At 38.3% G+C, this 16274-nt stretch overlaps 1 protein-coding gene across 5 annotated transcripts in view; it reads left to right on the top strand.

Moving 5' to 3' along the window:
- KCNK2 (potassium two pore domain channel subfamily K member 2) overlaps positions 1–15969 on the top strand; it is a 145576-nt gene extending 129607 nt beyond the window's left edge. For 3 of the 5 annotated variants that reach the window (XM_046684036.1, XM_046684037.1, XM_046684032.1), the window contains exon 7: positions 12376–15969. In XM_046684036.1, coding sequence (XP_046539992.1) covers positions 12376–12693 — 318 coding nt within the window. In that variant the 3' untranslated portion in view covers positions 12694–15969. The remainder of the gene's footprint in view (positions 1–12375) is intronic. The other 2 variants (XM_046684035.1, XM_046684033.1) reach the window with 2 other exon arrangements.
- Positions 15970–16274: the final 305 nt, after the last annotated feature.

The raw sequence follows: 16274 nt of genomic DNA, 5'->3' as shown, positions 1-16274 counted from the left end.
CTGCCACAGCATGGCTTGACAAGTAGAGCCTAGGTCCGCACCCGGGATCTGAACCAGCAAACCCCAGGCTGCCGAAGCGGAACATGAGAACTTAACCGCTGCATCGCTTGGCCGGCCCCTGTATCCCCATATTTCTTAGGCAATTCTTTACCCTCTGACACAATAAGATGTTCCAGGTTCCACTTATAATTTCTTGGCTCTAGTCCTATAATCATTTATTTCTCCAAGGATCCATGGTTTCTTTTAGTGGATAATGGTATTTAGAAACAAAGATTTAGATGCTCATTGCTAATGGGGTTATCACTGCTCCCAGGCACTCTGACTAGACAGAGCTAAGGAATATATTTTATATTCCTGCATATACACATTTCCATCTGTATTTTATATCTATCTATATGTCTTTAAAACCATGAGTTCATATTGATATCTCTAATTCCAATCCAACACGAGTTCCCTCTAGTTTTCTGCATTTTTGTATTTGTAATTTCTTTCCCTTACAGTGAAATACCTGATTCCTGTTATTCTCAGTATGTTATTTGATCAATATCCTTGTTTGTAGCCAGCCTTGAGCTACCACTCCTGCCAGTACCCCCAACCCTACAGGGATGCCCTCCCCACGCTGCTTGATCTCCAGCACTAGACGCTGGGCCTCCCTTGTGTGGGTTGCCCTCCTCACCCCACTCAGGCTCTGATAGCCCACACTGAGGTGTGGGTACTTGTTCAGTACTCCTGTCATGCTGATGTAACTCTGACATTCTACTCTGGCACTACAGCCCCCGCCCCAAACCTGCCACACTGATGCCTCCTTGGTTCTGCTCCACCTAACTGCTTCGGGGCTGAGTGGGTTTAGGAAGGAAAGTGGAAGAGGAAAGGAACCAAAACCATCATTTAGTGAACAGGTCTCGTATTTCTATAGTGAACATAAAATGCCCTTTTGTTATAGGTAAACTACTGTTAAATCTAGGTTTCCTGAATGAGTTTTGAAACATTATTAAATGTTTTGATTTTATTAAGTGTATAATGAATATATTTTGTGGAGAATGCTTTTAAGCTTTCAGCCTACCCTTTCATTCAGTTATTACTTTGTGTGTGTGTGTGTGTGTGTGTGTGTGTGTGTGAGGAAGATTCACCCTGAGCTAAAATCTGTTGCCAATCTTCCTCTTTCTGCTTGAGGAAGATTGTCCTTGAGCTAACATCTGTACCAGTCTTCCTCTGTTTTATGTGGGATGCACCACTACATGGCTTGACAAGTGGTGCCAGGGCCACACCTGGGATCCGAACCCGCGAACCCTGGGCCATCATTGCAGAATGCACAAACTTAACCACCATGCCACCTGGCTGGCCCCAGAGTTATTACTTTTGACTTGGTATTCTTTACACAGCTATGTGCTTTTCAGAACTTAAATAACAAACAGGTGATTACGCCACCATCACCCCCCCAATCATAGAGTTTGCACACTGTACTGACAAATATCTAGTTACTATTACTCATTCATATAAGAGTGTGTGGAATTTTATAAAAAGTGCATAAATTATTTTATATTGTATTACGAATTTTAATATCCTCATCTTTAAAATGCAATAAGATGTTATAAAAGTTGGATGAGCTCCATAAAATGAATTATTAAAGAAAGCCCAATACCAGAGCAGTTGGGAGAATTTCATGGGTGTTCAGTGACACAGTGCCAATGTCTCACTACGGTGACAAAAATTAAGAAGTTGAGATTGCTTTACAACAAGTGAATGCTTGATTTTGCAGCCCCCCCATCATTAAGGCAGTTCACATTATACATAATACTTTAAATTTTTAGAAGAAAGATATTATTTAACATCTTGGTATTAATATTAGTATTATTATTTTTCTTAATATCATTTCTATTAAAGCTATTGTACTTAATCTTTGCACAGTTATGTTAATATGTGTGCTATTAAGAAGTGGAGAAACTACTAGCTAAAAAAAGCAGTTTAGATTAAGGAGACCTTATGAATATTACATATACTTCCCTGAAAACCAGAGAAAAGTGTCAGGTACTCTTAACATGACACTTAGTAATCCATTTAGTTGTGTTTTTTGTAACCTGGTCAGTAAAGAGAATGATTTGAATTGTTCTTTTTAAAAGCACAGTTCAACAGTACAATGAAATGTCAATACTTCAGCAAACGTATTAATGATAATTGTCAGGAATTATAGTCTAGGCAATCTCTGAAATTGGAATGCAAAGTAGGCTTCAAATTATTTTTACAAATTTAACCAGAGGGATGTTTTCAACTCAGCTACCTGCTGTTAATATTTCACTTTCTTCAAGTCATGAAGGTATATAAGCATCTGAGCCCTGAGAAAAGTCTATTAAAATTCCACTGTCCAAAGGGACAGGAAACAGCAGTGGTCAAAGATGAGAAAAACCTTTTTAGTTTTATTCTTGGTGAAGAAAATTACTTAATGGCCATTAAATCCTAAATGCTCAGCTTTTCTTCAGGACAAAGTCTCTCTATCCATGGTATGCTGGCCACATCAAAAACAATGATTAGAGCTGCACATTGGGGGTACTGGCAGGAGTGGTAGTTCAAGGCTGGCTACAAACAAGGATATTGATCTCTTTTTTAAAGAGAAGTTGAAGCTCTTCCAAGCATTATCCAATACCTAGAGATGGCTGTCGGTATTTGGAAAAACCTTATGAAAACCTTACAGAGTTTCCGATAGAAATTCCTCATCCAGTTTGACTCCATGAAAAGGACTTGCTTACCCACAGTAAGTTATTATTATTCATAGTTCCTTGAGTAGTACATGAGAAGAAAAAGTAAAGCCAATTAGAATAGAAGATATAGATAAGGCAGAGTAATGTCTGTAGGGAGAAAATGACTATCAAAGATTGTAGGACTGCAAAAAAAAAAAAAATGGCCTTGTACATGAAGTGAGAACAAGAAGGGAGAGATTGAAGGGAAAAGACTGCTGGAAGGGGATTTGAGAGAAAGACCATTTGAATTGCTATCTTACCACAGTGGATTGGCAGCGTTGCTCTTGCCACATTTCTAAATCATACGACCAATTTCCATTCTAAAGTAGCTGCCTGAAAATAATTGGAAAAAAAGGTTGCTGAGAAATTTATCTTTAGAAATAGATGATTTATAATATTAGCAAATTTTGATTATTACTCATCTATTAATGACCCCAAACCAAAACTCTGTAAGAAGTATTGTAGAATTTCAAAGCTATTGGGTAGCTGGGGAAAATAGGACAATTATGATGCTGGATGAGAAGCTGAAGCAGAGAACACCAGGTTTCCCAATTTAATGGAAATTTACAGAAGGGCTAAAGACTTGTTCAGGAGGACAAAGCTTGGGTGGCTCTGAAGGTCAAAGTGAAATAGAGAGTTAAGGTAAATAAACAGATAATTTAGGTTAGAATTATTCTAAATTTGAGCAATTTCACAGGTTCGTCTAGCTAAATTAAGCAACAGATTTAAAATGAACTAATGTTCAACCTCTTGGTGATTGTTGAATTTTATAGAAAACATTACTTATGCAACAGCATGGTTTAAAATTGTAGCGCTTCTTGCATATTAGTTAATATTCAACAGTGATATTTTGGGTAACCCCAGCTGTTGGGGAGACAGTGACTTCTGCCATGTGGAGAAGACACTTTCAGATGAAATGCACCCTGAAATCTATTCTCTTATCAAAAGTCAGGATAGGATGCTGTCTTGCTGTCACAGAAACATGCTTCAGAAACAGATCAGAGAGAAAAAGAAAGTATAAGGAGGTGCTGCTCCTCACAAATCAGCTTTACTTTCGTGGAAGAACTCGTAGCTGGCATTTTGCTGAGTTGTTTGGAGGAAAATAATCTTAGAAATGCATTTGATAAAGACCAAGCATTTAAAAGACCTGAAATTTTAAAAAATTTTTCAATCTGAGAACTCTGAAAATTCTCTTTGGGTCGTGCTGCACTTTCTGTTACTGAGAAATGACTACTCCAGTGGAGACCGACCTGGAGTAAGTAATAAAGTATAATGAATTATACTTTGGTAAACAAGCTGGAGTTATGGCTCAGACATATAGACTCAAACATTCTCAATCACTTTTTTTCAGAACTTTTTATTTTTTAATTTTTTTATTGAGGTGTAACTGACATGCAACATTATATTAGTTTCAGGTGTACAATATAATGACTACATGTTTGTATATATTGCAAAATGATCATCACAATAAATCTAGTTAACATCTGTCATCATACCTAGTTAATAGAGTTTATTTTCTTGTGATGAGAACTTTTAAGATCTACCCTCTTAGCAACATTCAAATATGCAATACGATATTATTAGCAATGGTCACCATGCCTGTACATTACATCTGCATGCCTTATTTATTTTATAACTGGAAGTTTGTACCTTTTGACTTCTTTCACCCATTTTGCCCATTCTCTAGCCCTTGCCTCTGCCAACCACCAGTCTGTTCTCTGTGTCTATGAGCTTGGGTTTTTTTTTTTTTTAGATTCCATATGTAAGTGAGATCATACAGCATTTGTCTTTCTCTGTCTGACTTATTTCACTTAGCGTAATGCCCTCAAGTTCCCTCCATGTTGTTGCAAATGGCAAGGTTTAATTTTTTATGGCTGAATAATATTCCATTGTTTATATATACCACATTTTCTTTATCCATTGATCCATCAATAAACACAGTTGTTTCCATATCTTGGCTATTGTAAACAATCCTGCATTGAACATAGGGGGTACGTGTATCTTTTTGAATTAGTATTTTCATTTTCTTCAGGTAAATATCCAGAAGTGGAATTGCTGGATCATATGGTAGTCCTGCTTTAAATTTTTTGAGGAATCTCCATACTGTTTTCCACAGCAACTGCACCAATTTCCATTTCTACCAACAGAGCACAAGGGTTCCATTTTCTCCACATCCTCTCCAACACCTGTTATTTCTTGTCTTTTTGATAATAGCCATTCTAACAGGTGTGAGGCGGTGTCTCATCTTGATTTTTTTTTTTTTTTTGGTGAGGAAGATTGGCCCAGAGCTAATATCCATTGCCAATCCTCCTCCTTTCTTTTTTAAAGATTGGCCCTGAGCTAACGTCTGTTGCCAATCTTTTTTTTTTCTTCTTCTTCTCTCCAAAGCCCCCCAGTACATAGGTGTATATTCTAGTTGTAGGTCCTTCTAGTTCTACTATGTAGGACGCCACCTCAGCATGGCTTGATAAACAGTGCTAGGTCCACACCCAGGATCCAAACCAGCGAAACCCCAGGCTGCCAAAGCAGAGCATGTGAACTTAACCACTCGGCGGCCACAGGGCCAGCACCACCAATCCTTCTCTTTTCGCTTGAGGAATATTCACCCTGAGCTAACATCTGTGCCAATTCTTCCTCTGTTTTGTATGTGGAATGCCACCACAGCGTGGCTTGATGAGCAGTGTGTAGGTCCACACCTGGGATCTGAACCTGCAAACTCTAGGCCACTGAAGCAAAGCACATGAACTTAACCACTATGCCACCAGGCCGGTCCCTTATTGTGGTTTTGATTTGCATTTCCCTGATGATTCGTGATGTTGAGCCCCTTTCCATGTACCTTAGGCCATCTCTGTGTCTTTGGAAAAATCTCCATTCAGATCCTCCACCCATTTTTTAATCAATTGTTTGTTTTTTTCTATTGCGTTTTATGAGGTCTTTATATATTTTGGATATTAACCCCTTATCAGCTATATGATTTGCAAATTTTTTTCCTGTTCCATAGGTTGCCTTTTCATTTTGTTGATGCTCAATCATTTTTTTCTTTATAACATTAAAAAGTGAAGACTCCTTCGCAGTATTTTTTTACTTTGATACCTAGATAAGAAAGACTCCCAGTGGCAATTGTAGTCCAATTCTGATATATGTGTTAGTCATAGAGAACTCTGCCCTCACAAGGTTGATTTAGGGCTGAGTATGCTATACACTGAATCTACACGGGTAATATTATAATATCAGTAAGGGAAGATTTAAAGGGAAAAAACTCAAAAATTTCTGCAACATAAGAAAATCAGCACTAAGCCCAGCACCTGGTATGTAGTAGATATTCAGTAAGTGATCGTTGAAATTCACAGTTTCTATTTTTGTGTACTTTTACTTTTAATATCCTTACCTTATGCATTCATTATTTTATATAGTTGTAATCAGAATAAAGTTATAATTTTATTTTCTTTATCACTTTACTTATCACAATCATAATAGTAGAAAACCGTTTCTATAGCTGATTGACCTCTCATAAACATTGACTTCTTAAATGACATTTGTTAATCTTAATATTTTGCTATTAAAAATATGGCTCAGAGACTATCTTCCTGCGTACTTACTCTTTCCTTTGGTATAAATTCTTTCCCAGAATAAATTTCTATGAATTATTGACTTTAATCATATGATATGAACATTTCAATGATTATTATAATTGATTTATAAATTGCTTTCTCTTCAGCACACACTGATATAGAACTTGTGCATTTGTCAGCTTCATGTGAGAGCCCCTGAGAGTGTTTGTACAGAAAGAGGGCTGTTGCAGTCAATGGTCACAGATTCCTTACTAGTCAGTCAGAAAGTATGCAGGAATCCAGTTTATTCAAATTACCATGTTGGGTCCTTTTTTTTCTTTTTTTTTTTTGGTAAAGAAGTTGGCCCTGAGCTAACATCTGTTACCAATCTTTCTCTTTTTCTCCCCCCACGAAGCCCAAGTACGTAGTTGTATATCCTAGTTGTAAGTCCTTCTAGGTCTTCTTTGTGGGGTACCGCCACAGCATGGCTTTTTAGTGGCGGATAGGTCTGCACCCAGGATCCAAACTGGTGAACCCCAGGCAGCCAAAGCGTAGCGTGCAAACTTAACCACTACACAACCAGGCCAGCCCCGCCATGTTTGGTACTTTTATGAGGAGAAGAAGTAAATAGGATGCGTATTCTGTGTCATTAAGTTTACCATCTAGTTGGGAAGACTAAACTTATTTTATTAAATTACTCTACTCAATGCACCGTGCAAGATGCTGCAGTGTGGAGTGGATGAGAAGGAAGGGTGAGCTCGATAAGAAATAGGGCATGATCCTCATCCTCAAAGAATCTGCCATATAGTTAGTTGACTGGAGTCAATAGAGTGATAAATACTTCTTATGGTTACAAATGAGCTTCCTGTAAACTTCATAAATTGCAAGTGTCTAGAATAGTGAAATTTGCCTTTCTTAAGCCATCCTGTCAATTTTATGTGATGTAGGAAAATTGACTTAAAAAAGTGGAAATATGGCAGGTACTTGTTTTTAAATTATGTTACTGCCATTCCAAGGGCCTTCTTGGTATTATTTGAGATACTTTAGAGAACCTGAGGCTATAGGGTTTGGAACCAATATTAGGGAGGCAAATACTGGGCCTCTGTAATCATAAGGATTTGCTACTGTGAAAAGCAATTAGATGCTTAGTAAGTGTTCGTAGTTGCTGACAAAGATGTTAGTGATTCTTCTAAAGCGAAAGTGTTAACCCTTCTTTACCTTTAAAGGTTACATTCCATAAGGGTGGTGAAGCCCAGGTTCTGGGATGGCCTAGTCAGGTATTGTCATGCCAAGTGTTAAGGACAATGAAAAAGGTTAGGGGGCTGGTAAGGAGAAGGGGAAGAAAAGGAAATCTGATTTATAGGGTCTATACAACAGGCATGATGCTCTTCATTTTGATGATGAGACATTAGTAGCATCATAGGCTTCTTAGAATGGTGGGGAGGCTCTCTAAAGACGAAAATGTTTGGGGAAACATACTTTGAACCCTTACTATGGATAGACCTGGCTGCATCTCCCTCCTGAGAGGAATAGAGATTAACCCATGAGAGTCAACCAGGAAGCCGACTTTTTACTAGAGAATGTATCCAAAACATGATTGATTTGTGCATCATTCATTTGTCCAACAACTGCTTCTTGAATTCCCACGATGTACACTCTTCCACGTTCTGGGAATACTGAAGAGGACATGGCAGACATATCCTCTCTACTGCCATGAAGCCAGGAGAGCAATTAAACTACTAGTTGTAATAAATTGTGGTGAGAGTAATACCAGGGAGGTACGGGCTATTGTGGATACAAACAGCACATGATCCTGATGTAGTCTAGGGGGTCAGGGGAATGGCTCCATGAGGATGTCTAGTTTAGGATGAGTGGGAGATGTACTAGAGAAGGACTGGGAAGCAGTATTCTAGACAGAGAGAATAGTAAGTAATGAATGAATGAAGGCAAAAGGAAGTGTAGCATGTTCGAGGAAATAAATGTTCAGGATGGCCCCCAAGAGCAGAGTTTGAGAAGGATGGTGGTTAGACTGAGGCTGAAACAGTAGGTAGGCCCACAATCATATGAGCCATTTTAAAGAGTTTTGACTTTATCCTAAGTGAAATGGAATCAATTGAATGGTTTTATGCTGGGGAAAGTACTTGATCGATTTGTGTTTATTAAGGGGCATTCTGGCTGCTGTGTGGAGAATGCATTTGAGGGAGGTGGATTTAAGTCAGCAAGACTGCTTAGGCGGCTGGTGAGGTAATGCAGGTGAGACAAAATGGTGGACAGGGCCACAGTTTTGACAATGAGAATGGAGGGAAGTAAAAGGAATTGAGAGAAACAGGTAAATCGGCAAGCCTAGGGTTGTTTTGATGTAAAACTGAGCAAGAGGAAGAATAAAGGCTTATATGGAAGTTCAGCTTGGGAAACTTAGTGGTTAATGGTGCTCTCGACTGTGATAAGAAATTAAGTAAGAACAGGTTTGAGAAGTTCAATGATTTCATTTGGAGATATGCTGAGTTTGAAATGCCTGGAAGTCATCTAAAGTGAAGATGCTTAATAAGCAGTCAGTTATACAGATATAGAATTCAATAGAGAGATTAGACCGAGAAACATGGATTTGGGAGTCATCAACAAATCGATGGTAATTGAAACAGCTGGAAGGATATGATCACCCAGGGAAAATGAGAAGAATAGAACCCTGAGGAACAAAGGTAGTCAAGGGGAGGGTAAAAGAAAATGAGCCTGCAAAGTTGATTTAGAAGAATTAACCTGCATTGTAAGACAGCACCATGAGAGTGGACTCATTTGGAATCTAAGAGCAAAGACTGATTGCGAGGGAGGGAGAAGTCAGCCATGCGGCTGTGAAGATCAGGCAGGATGAGGACAGAGAATGGTCCACTGAATTTAGTGACATGGATTAGAGCAGTTCCAGTAGAGTTTAGAGGGCAAGTGACTGTTTGTAGCACTCCAATTGCTTTCTTTTCCTGTAAATCAGAACACCTGGGCTGTGAGAATTATGTGAAAATCAAGAATACATGGAATCCCGGGGAAGACCTCTTCTTTGAGTCAAGTGCATGAGCTGTAGGAACATTCATTGTGATCCTTCAGCAGCTACTTTTGCTCATTTTGGGTCCTCAACTTTGTTAGTTGTGTAGATTGCTTAGTTTTAGGGAGATGAGATACTATTTGATTGAAATATGGAAAGAATTTTTTATAAAAATCCAATGAAACAAAAATGTTTTAATGCATAAGGATTAATTTTAATTATCCAGAACCCCACAAAGATTTAGCATTTCAATCAAGAAAAAGTTTATTTGTATAAATGTGATATTTTCAGGACCTTTTTAAAAAATTTCTTTGAAAACAAAAAAGCACCTTCAGAGTTTGAATATACAGTTTTATCACCACTGACAGATATGAATCTGTACTTTAGGACACTTTGTGTTATTCAATCAATAGTGAATATAGCAGGAGCCAGCCCTGATGGCCTAGTGGTTAAAGTTCATTGCTCACCACTTCAGTGGCCCGAGTTCACTTCTCGGTCTCAGAACCACACCACCCATCTCAGTTGCCATGCTGTGGTGGCAGCTTACATAAAAGAGCCAGAACAACTTACAACTAGGGTATACAGCCATGTACTGGGGCTTTGGGGAGGAAAAAAAAAGAGGAAGTTGGCAAGAGTTGTTAGCTCAGGGCAGATCTTTCCCTGCAAAAAACGTAAAATAAAGTAAGGTTCTTTAAGTTCAGTATTGTCACAAATAGTAGAAAGATAAGTTACAATAGAGAGGGAACAGATACCATCGTTGGTTTAGATAAGTAGTTCTAGTGCATACTTTTATGAGTCAATTTTTGTTTTTTTTAGTCTCTTTAGGAAATTATGGCAATCTATCCTCACCCTAATATTACCTTCTTTAAGATGGATTTCCATATAGTGTGAATTTGCCTTGTACACCTCCAAAAGATGTTTAGTCCTTAGAATTAATAAGATTTACTGGTGAGGTAGAATAATAGGCTGGAGCTAGGCCTCCAAGTTTGAACCCCAGCTCCCCCGCATATCCATTGTGTGTCTTAAGATTTTTAACCTCTCTAGCCTCAGTTTCCTCTTCTTGAAATGGGAGATATAATCGATAGAATAGAATCCTCCCCACAGAGTTGTTATAATGATTAAATAAATTAGCATTTTAAAAAAAAGCAAATCCCTAGCTCATAGTAGGCAGTATATACATACGAAACCCCATGACATGGACCTGTGTTAATAATGAGAGTTATTTTTATCATGAGTAAATATTTGAGTTATGTATTGAGTTCGTTATTATATTTTACAATATTATTCCGGTTGTCGTAAAGAGGATAAGGTAAACGTCAGCTCTCTCTTGCCTTGGCCTTCCTCTGAGTGATGTAATGCATCATCCAATATTATCAGGCCAGGATGTTGTTGAGCTATATGTTTTAGGGATGCCTTCAACAAGCTCAAAGCACCTCAGGACTTAAAGATCTGTAAACCCAGGGATTAGGCAGTCTTGCATTTCTGGTGAGACACGCAAAGAGACCTTCGAATTTGTGAATTATATTCCTGGGAGATGTGTCCCAGTTTTTCAATGCTATATTGCTTTTTCTCTCTCTAGTACTCTCCTTTCAGCTCTGAAAGTACCCTTGGCAAGCCGTATCATCATCACCAGCCTCATGATCATAATTAGTAGTTGTGTAGACCTTTATATTTTAAGAGCACGCACATACTGCTTGTTTCCCCTGTGAAAAGATCGTTGTTATCCTTATTTTATAGATAAGGAATCTGAAGCTCAAGAAAGGTAAAATGGCTTTCCTGTGGCACACCCAATGTGAGCGATGGAGCTGGAACTGGAGGGTCTCGACCTTCCCCCGCCCCCTGGATGCTTAGAACATAGCCACTCAAACTCAAAGCTTGAAAAAAAGGAGGAAAAAAAATAGAGAAATAAAGGACAGTCCTTCAAAAATCAAACCAAGGCCATCAATATAAAGAATTACTTATTTCCAGTCCTTAAAATAAAAAAATCCTGACCTTGGAGAATTGTCTATAGCGATGTATTTATTACTCTCTTTGTAGTTGGTGAAGTACAGTGGCCCAGCCATCTTGTTAGGTGTGTACTGTGAAGACACCTGGTCCACAGCTAGGCAAATGGCAGCTCAGACAGGTTGAGTAGCTTCACGAATTCCACAATCATTCATTAAGAAACTATTCCTTGAATTTAATCGTTCTCCAAATGGGCTTGCCAGTTCTCATATCTTTGCTTTCCCTGACAGCAGAAACAAAATATTTCATTGCTTATTGAGTGACTAGAGAATTCCTAAATGACCGGTATTGTGGGGGGGGGGGGGGGGGGTGGGGATACAAAGTTCCTGCACGTACCATTTCTGGCCTCTGAAATCTGGATTTTTACATTGCTGCTATCAAGACTAACCAGGTCACCTGGGTTCCCATTCCAGGCTTTTACTCTGTCTTACTGATTCTATTATGTCTTACTGCCTTTTCGACATTCAAGTACTCCTTGAAATTACAGAGGAAAAAAAAATACCTCGTGAAGTTTTAAAAAGGTAAAGATTGGGCCTGGCCCCGTGGCTGAGCGGTTGAAGTTCCACGCACTCCGCTGCGGCGGCCCCGGTTCACAGGTTCAGATCCCGAGTGCGGACCTGCCCCACTTCTCAGCCATGCTGTGGAGGCATCCACATACAAAACAGAGGAAGATTGGCACAGGTGTTAGCCCAGGGCTAATCTTCCTCACCACACACACACAAACGTTAAAGATTGCCTCTTTACAGCATCAGAAGTTTCAATGACAGGATTCACATACAGAAAACAAGCACTTCTAGTCCCTCTAATATAATTTGGTTTAGAGAGGTAAGTTTAAGCTCATAGATTAACGTTTACAGCCATATCTATATGAAATGTAATCTTACCCTGCACAACTTGCCTAATTACGTTGGCTCAGACCTCCAATATTATAAAAGACTACAATCTTCCTTTTTAAAACATTAAAATAAAACGATCCGAAGATAAAGCACACAGAATGCTGACGGTGGTCACATGGGTATCTTTTTGTCTTTTCTCTGCATGCATGCTCCAGGTGGGAGAGTTCAGAGCCCATGCTGCTGAGTGGACAGCCAATGTCACAGCCGAATTCAAGGAAACCAGGAGGCGGCTGAGTGTGGAAATTTATGACAAGTTCCAGCGCGCCACCTCCATCAAGCGGAAGCTCTCCGCAGAATTGGCCGGGAACCACAACCAGGAGCTCACTCCTTGTAGGAGGACCCTGTCAGTGAACCACCTAGCCAGCGAGAGGGATGTCTTGCCTCCCTTACTGAAAACTGAAAGTATCTATTTGAACGGATTGACACCACACTGTGCAGGCGAGGAAATTGCTGTTATTGAGAACATTAAATAGCCCTCTCTTTGAAGAGCCTTAGGCATAGCCATAGGTGAGGACTTCTATATGCTCTTTATGACTGTTGCTGGTAGCATTTTTAAAATTGTGCATGAGCTCCAAAGGGGGAAAAAATAGATACACCCATCATGGTCATCTACCATCAAGAGAGTTTGGAATTCTGAGCCAGCACTATATTTTTGATGATGCTTGTTGAACGGTCCACTTTCTTTGATGAGTGGAATAAAACAAGCAATGTCTCATGCCTTTTTGTGCCCAGACTGTTTGCCTCCCTTTTTTCCTAATGTGCCATAAGGCCTCAGAATGAATTATAATTGTTTCTGGTAATAATGTAGCTTTGAGGGATCAGTCCTTAATTTTTCAGGGTCTACCTAACTGAGCCTAGATATGGACCGTTTATGGATGACAACATGTCTTTTTGTAAATGACAAGAAATTCTTATGCAGCCTTTTACCTAAGAAATTTTCTGTCAGTGCCTTATCTTATGAAGAAACAGAACCTCTCTAGCTAATGTGTGGTTTCTCCTTCCCGCCCCACCCCTAGGCTCACCTCTGCAGTCCTTTATCCCACAGCTCCCGTTTGAATACCGTACCTTGCTGGAAACAGTGTATAACATGACCGAAATGATGATGCCCGAAGAAGGAATAGATGCCAAATTAGATGGACCTTGAAGCAACACTCAGAAACCCTAGTGTTAAAGGCACTGCAGAGAAATGAGGTGCAAAGGTGGCCCCTCTGAGTATTTATTTGACTCAGGTACCAATGGTACATATATACAGTGTAATTATTACCAGGCCGGTGAAATTGGCTGCTCCCAAACAGTCTCTTTTTTCCTGGCAGTATTTAGAACTTATCTTTTATTAATAACTATACGGTTTTTTTAATAGTGGAAGAAGAAAATCCACATATATATATATATATATATATAAATGATCTGACAGAAGAAAACTGTTAAAAATGGATATTTATTGGAGGTGATTTAAGACAACTGGTGTGAATTACCATTCTGATGAAAAGAAGATAGCAGAACAATGTGTTATGAACATTTGCTAATAAACATTATACTGCCAGCATCTATTCGCTTTTTGATGTATGAAAGGCTTATATGATTTTTTCCCGTGGGGACTTTTGCCAGACCAGAGGAGGTGATGTGGCAGTCAGAGCTGGGCACAGTCCTAGCCTTCTGTGGGTGTACCTCTGCAGTTGTGGCTGAATGTGGGAGCAGAAGTTGCAACTGGGATCACTGTGATTTTGCACATGGAAAAATGCAGATTGCAGGCATAATTCATCTCTGACATTAGAGAAAAAGCTGTAATAGCACAATTGACATTTTGAGAGCTTTTTTTTTTTTTTTTAGATAGAAAAGGCTGATAATCCTTTTTAGTTTAATTTTATATCCTGTAACTCTTTGGATGTTTCCAAGATTCAGAACAAATTCAGTAAAGGCACCTAGTGGATTGCTACTCTTTCTTTTATTTTCATACTTAGATCTACTGTACATTGTATATATAATTTTTAAAATGCAGAAAGAAAATGATTTCCCTAAATATAGTTGCAAAACATTTCTTTTACTCTTGGGGGGTATCTGAATAAGCGGCATTCAGATTAGGGTCTAAGAAAACCAGGATCTTAAAAAACAACAACTTAACAGATGCTTATTTTCCAAAATTTAAATTTAAGCTAGAAATGTAAATATTCAGTTAACTTGTGAAGGTACTTTTATAAACTTAAAAAATTCTAACCAAAATTTTAGAGTCAGGCTCTTTTAAAAAGAAAGCTAAACCCATTTCCTCAAGAACTGTTCTGCAAGTTCCTATGGTGGAATGCACCATGTATAAACTGTGAATTGTATTGACAAATAAAGTTTGTAATTAAAGTCAGCATTTTCAAAGTCTCCTGCTTGCTGCTGAGAATTGAGGTCTGATTCTGGCTAAGAAGAACTCCAGGATGTCACTTTTCATGCTGAGTTTTTTGTGGCTCCTTCACTCACAATATACAAGAAATATTTTTGATGCGGTATTACTAACCTTGTTAAATACATGCAGAATATTCTTCTTGGTGGCTGTTAATCAAAAGTAAATATCCTGAAATTTCATTTTTTGAAATATGATATTTTAAATAGCATATAGATTCAAGATAGTTTCTATTAAATCACAACATATCAATATCTTATCGTATCATTGTTAGACCTTGTCTTGATGTTGAAGTAATCTGAATGCAGAACACAGGCACCTGAAGATTCTTGTAAAAAAAGCAAACATCCTGGCAATGTTGAAGTCTAAAGAAGGTAGTTGGCAACTAGTCTTCTAGACCTCATACTGCAAATATTTGGACTATGTACCTTGTCAGTATCTCACATGAATTTATTTTTTCATTCCCAAGCACCTTGAGGCTCAGTAAGTGTCCTAAAACTGGTCCCCAACATTATCCTCAGGATTGGGGAAGAGCTAAGACACCATGCATATTATATCAATTTTGTTTTCTCCAGCTTTATTTTGTTTACTTCTTGTAGAGAGAACATTAATAAAGATTCTAACGTAGTCTAGAATTTTCTAGTGAGTTTATTTTTTCATTGGACCAGTTTAAGAGTGAGTAGTTTTTCCCTGAAGGATATTTGAAAAAAAATTAAGTGCTAGAACCAGCAAGGATCAGAAATTCTGATCTGAAATCTTAGATGTGAATTCTCTCTATCTCCTTTACAACTATTAAATGTAAAAGTGATTATTTTGGAGTTCTTTCAGTTTCTTACATAAATCTCTATACTTTGCTACATAGTTCATACCACACACCCTTTTTTTTTTCGCCAATAATATTTCACTCTTGCAATGCAGGGAAAAGTTAAACTTCTAAAGCCAAGGGGGAATTGAATAATTTGTGTCTTGGTCTTCAAAAAAATGAGGGGGCAGTGTGTAGGGCTTTGTCGCTTTCTCAAATTCTGAGGAACATGTGACATATAAGAAAGACCAAATCCCACCTCACTTTGTGTAAAAAATTCTGTAGAATCCTATGATTCTTAAGGCCAGAAGTTCAAACAGACTAAGGGAAGTTTTAGATGGAATACCGAGAAAACAAATTTAGACTTTCTGCGAACTTGAAATAGCTGTTTATGTCTAAGAACTGGAGGCCTAGATCAACTTTTATTTTTGTTTTCCTTTTTTAAAATAAATGTTTGCTGTTCTAGTGAAATCATAACTTATTTGTGGTTTGCATTCCTTATTAAAATGTGAGTATAAATTTGCTTTTGTAAAAAGTAAAAGATGTCTCTATTTGAATACTCATAACTCCATTAAAATTAATATATGATTTCTGCTTCAGCATGAGTTTACTTAAATGTCCTTTTATAGTGAAACTTACTGGCCTTGCACATGGTCGTGTGTTGGTTCCAAGATGGCATGGAGTAACATGGTTAGTTTTGATAGGAACTTTTGACAGTGACTTATTGAGTTTATCTTTTTATGGGGAAACTTCAGAAGTTCCCTCTGCTTCCTTCATCTCACCCTACCTCAAAGGTTTATACAGCTTTTGTTTCACACATGATACTTACCCACCTGCATCTCGGCTACCCCTTCCTAAAAGACAGG

Source organism: Equus quagga, chromosome 13 (assembly GCF_021613505.1).
Source record: "Equus quagga isolate Etosha38 chromosome 13, UCLA_HA_Equagga_1.0, whole genome shotgun sequence".
NCBI lineage: Eukaryota > Metazoa > Chordata > Mammalia > Perissodactyla > Equidae > Equus > Equus quagga.
The sequence above is the reverse complement of the archived record's forward strand: the minus strand, read 5'-3'. Positions and strand labels throughout refer to the sequence as shown.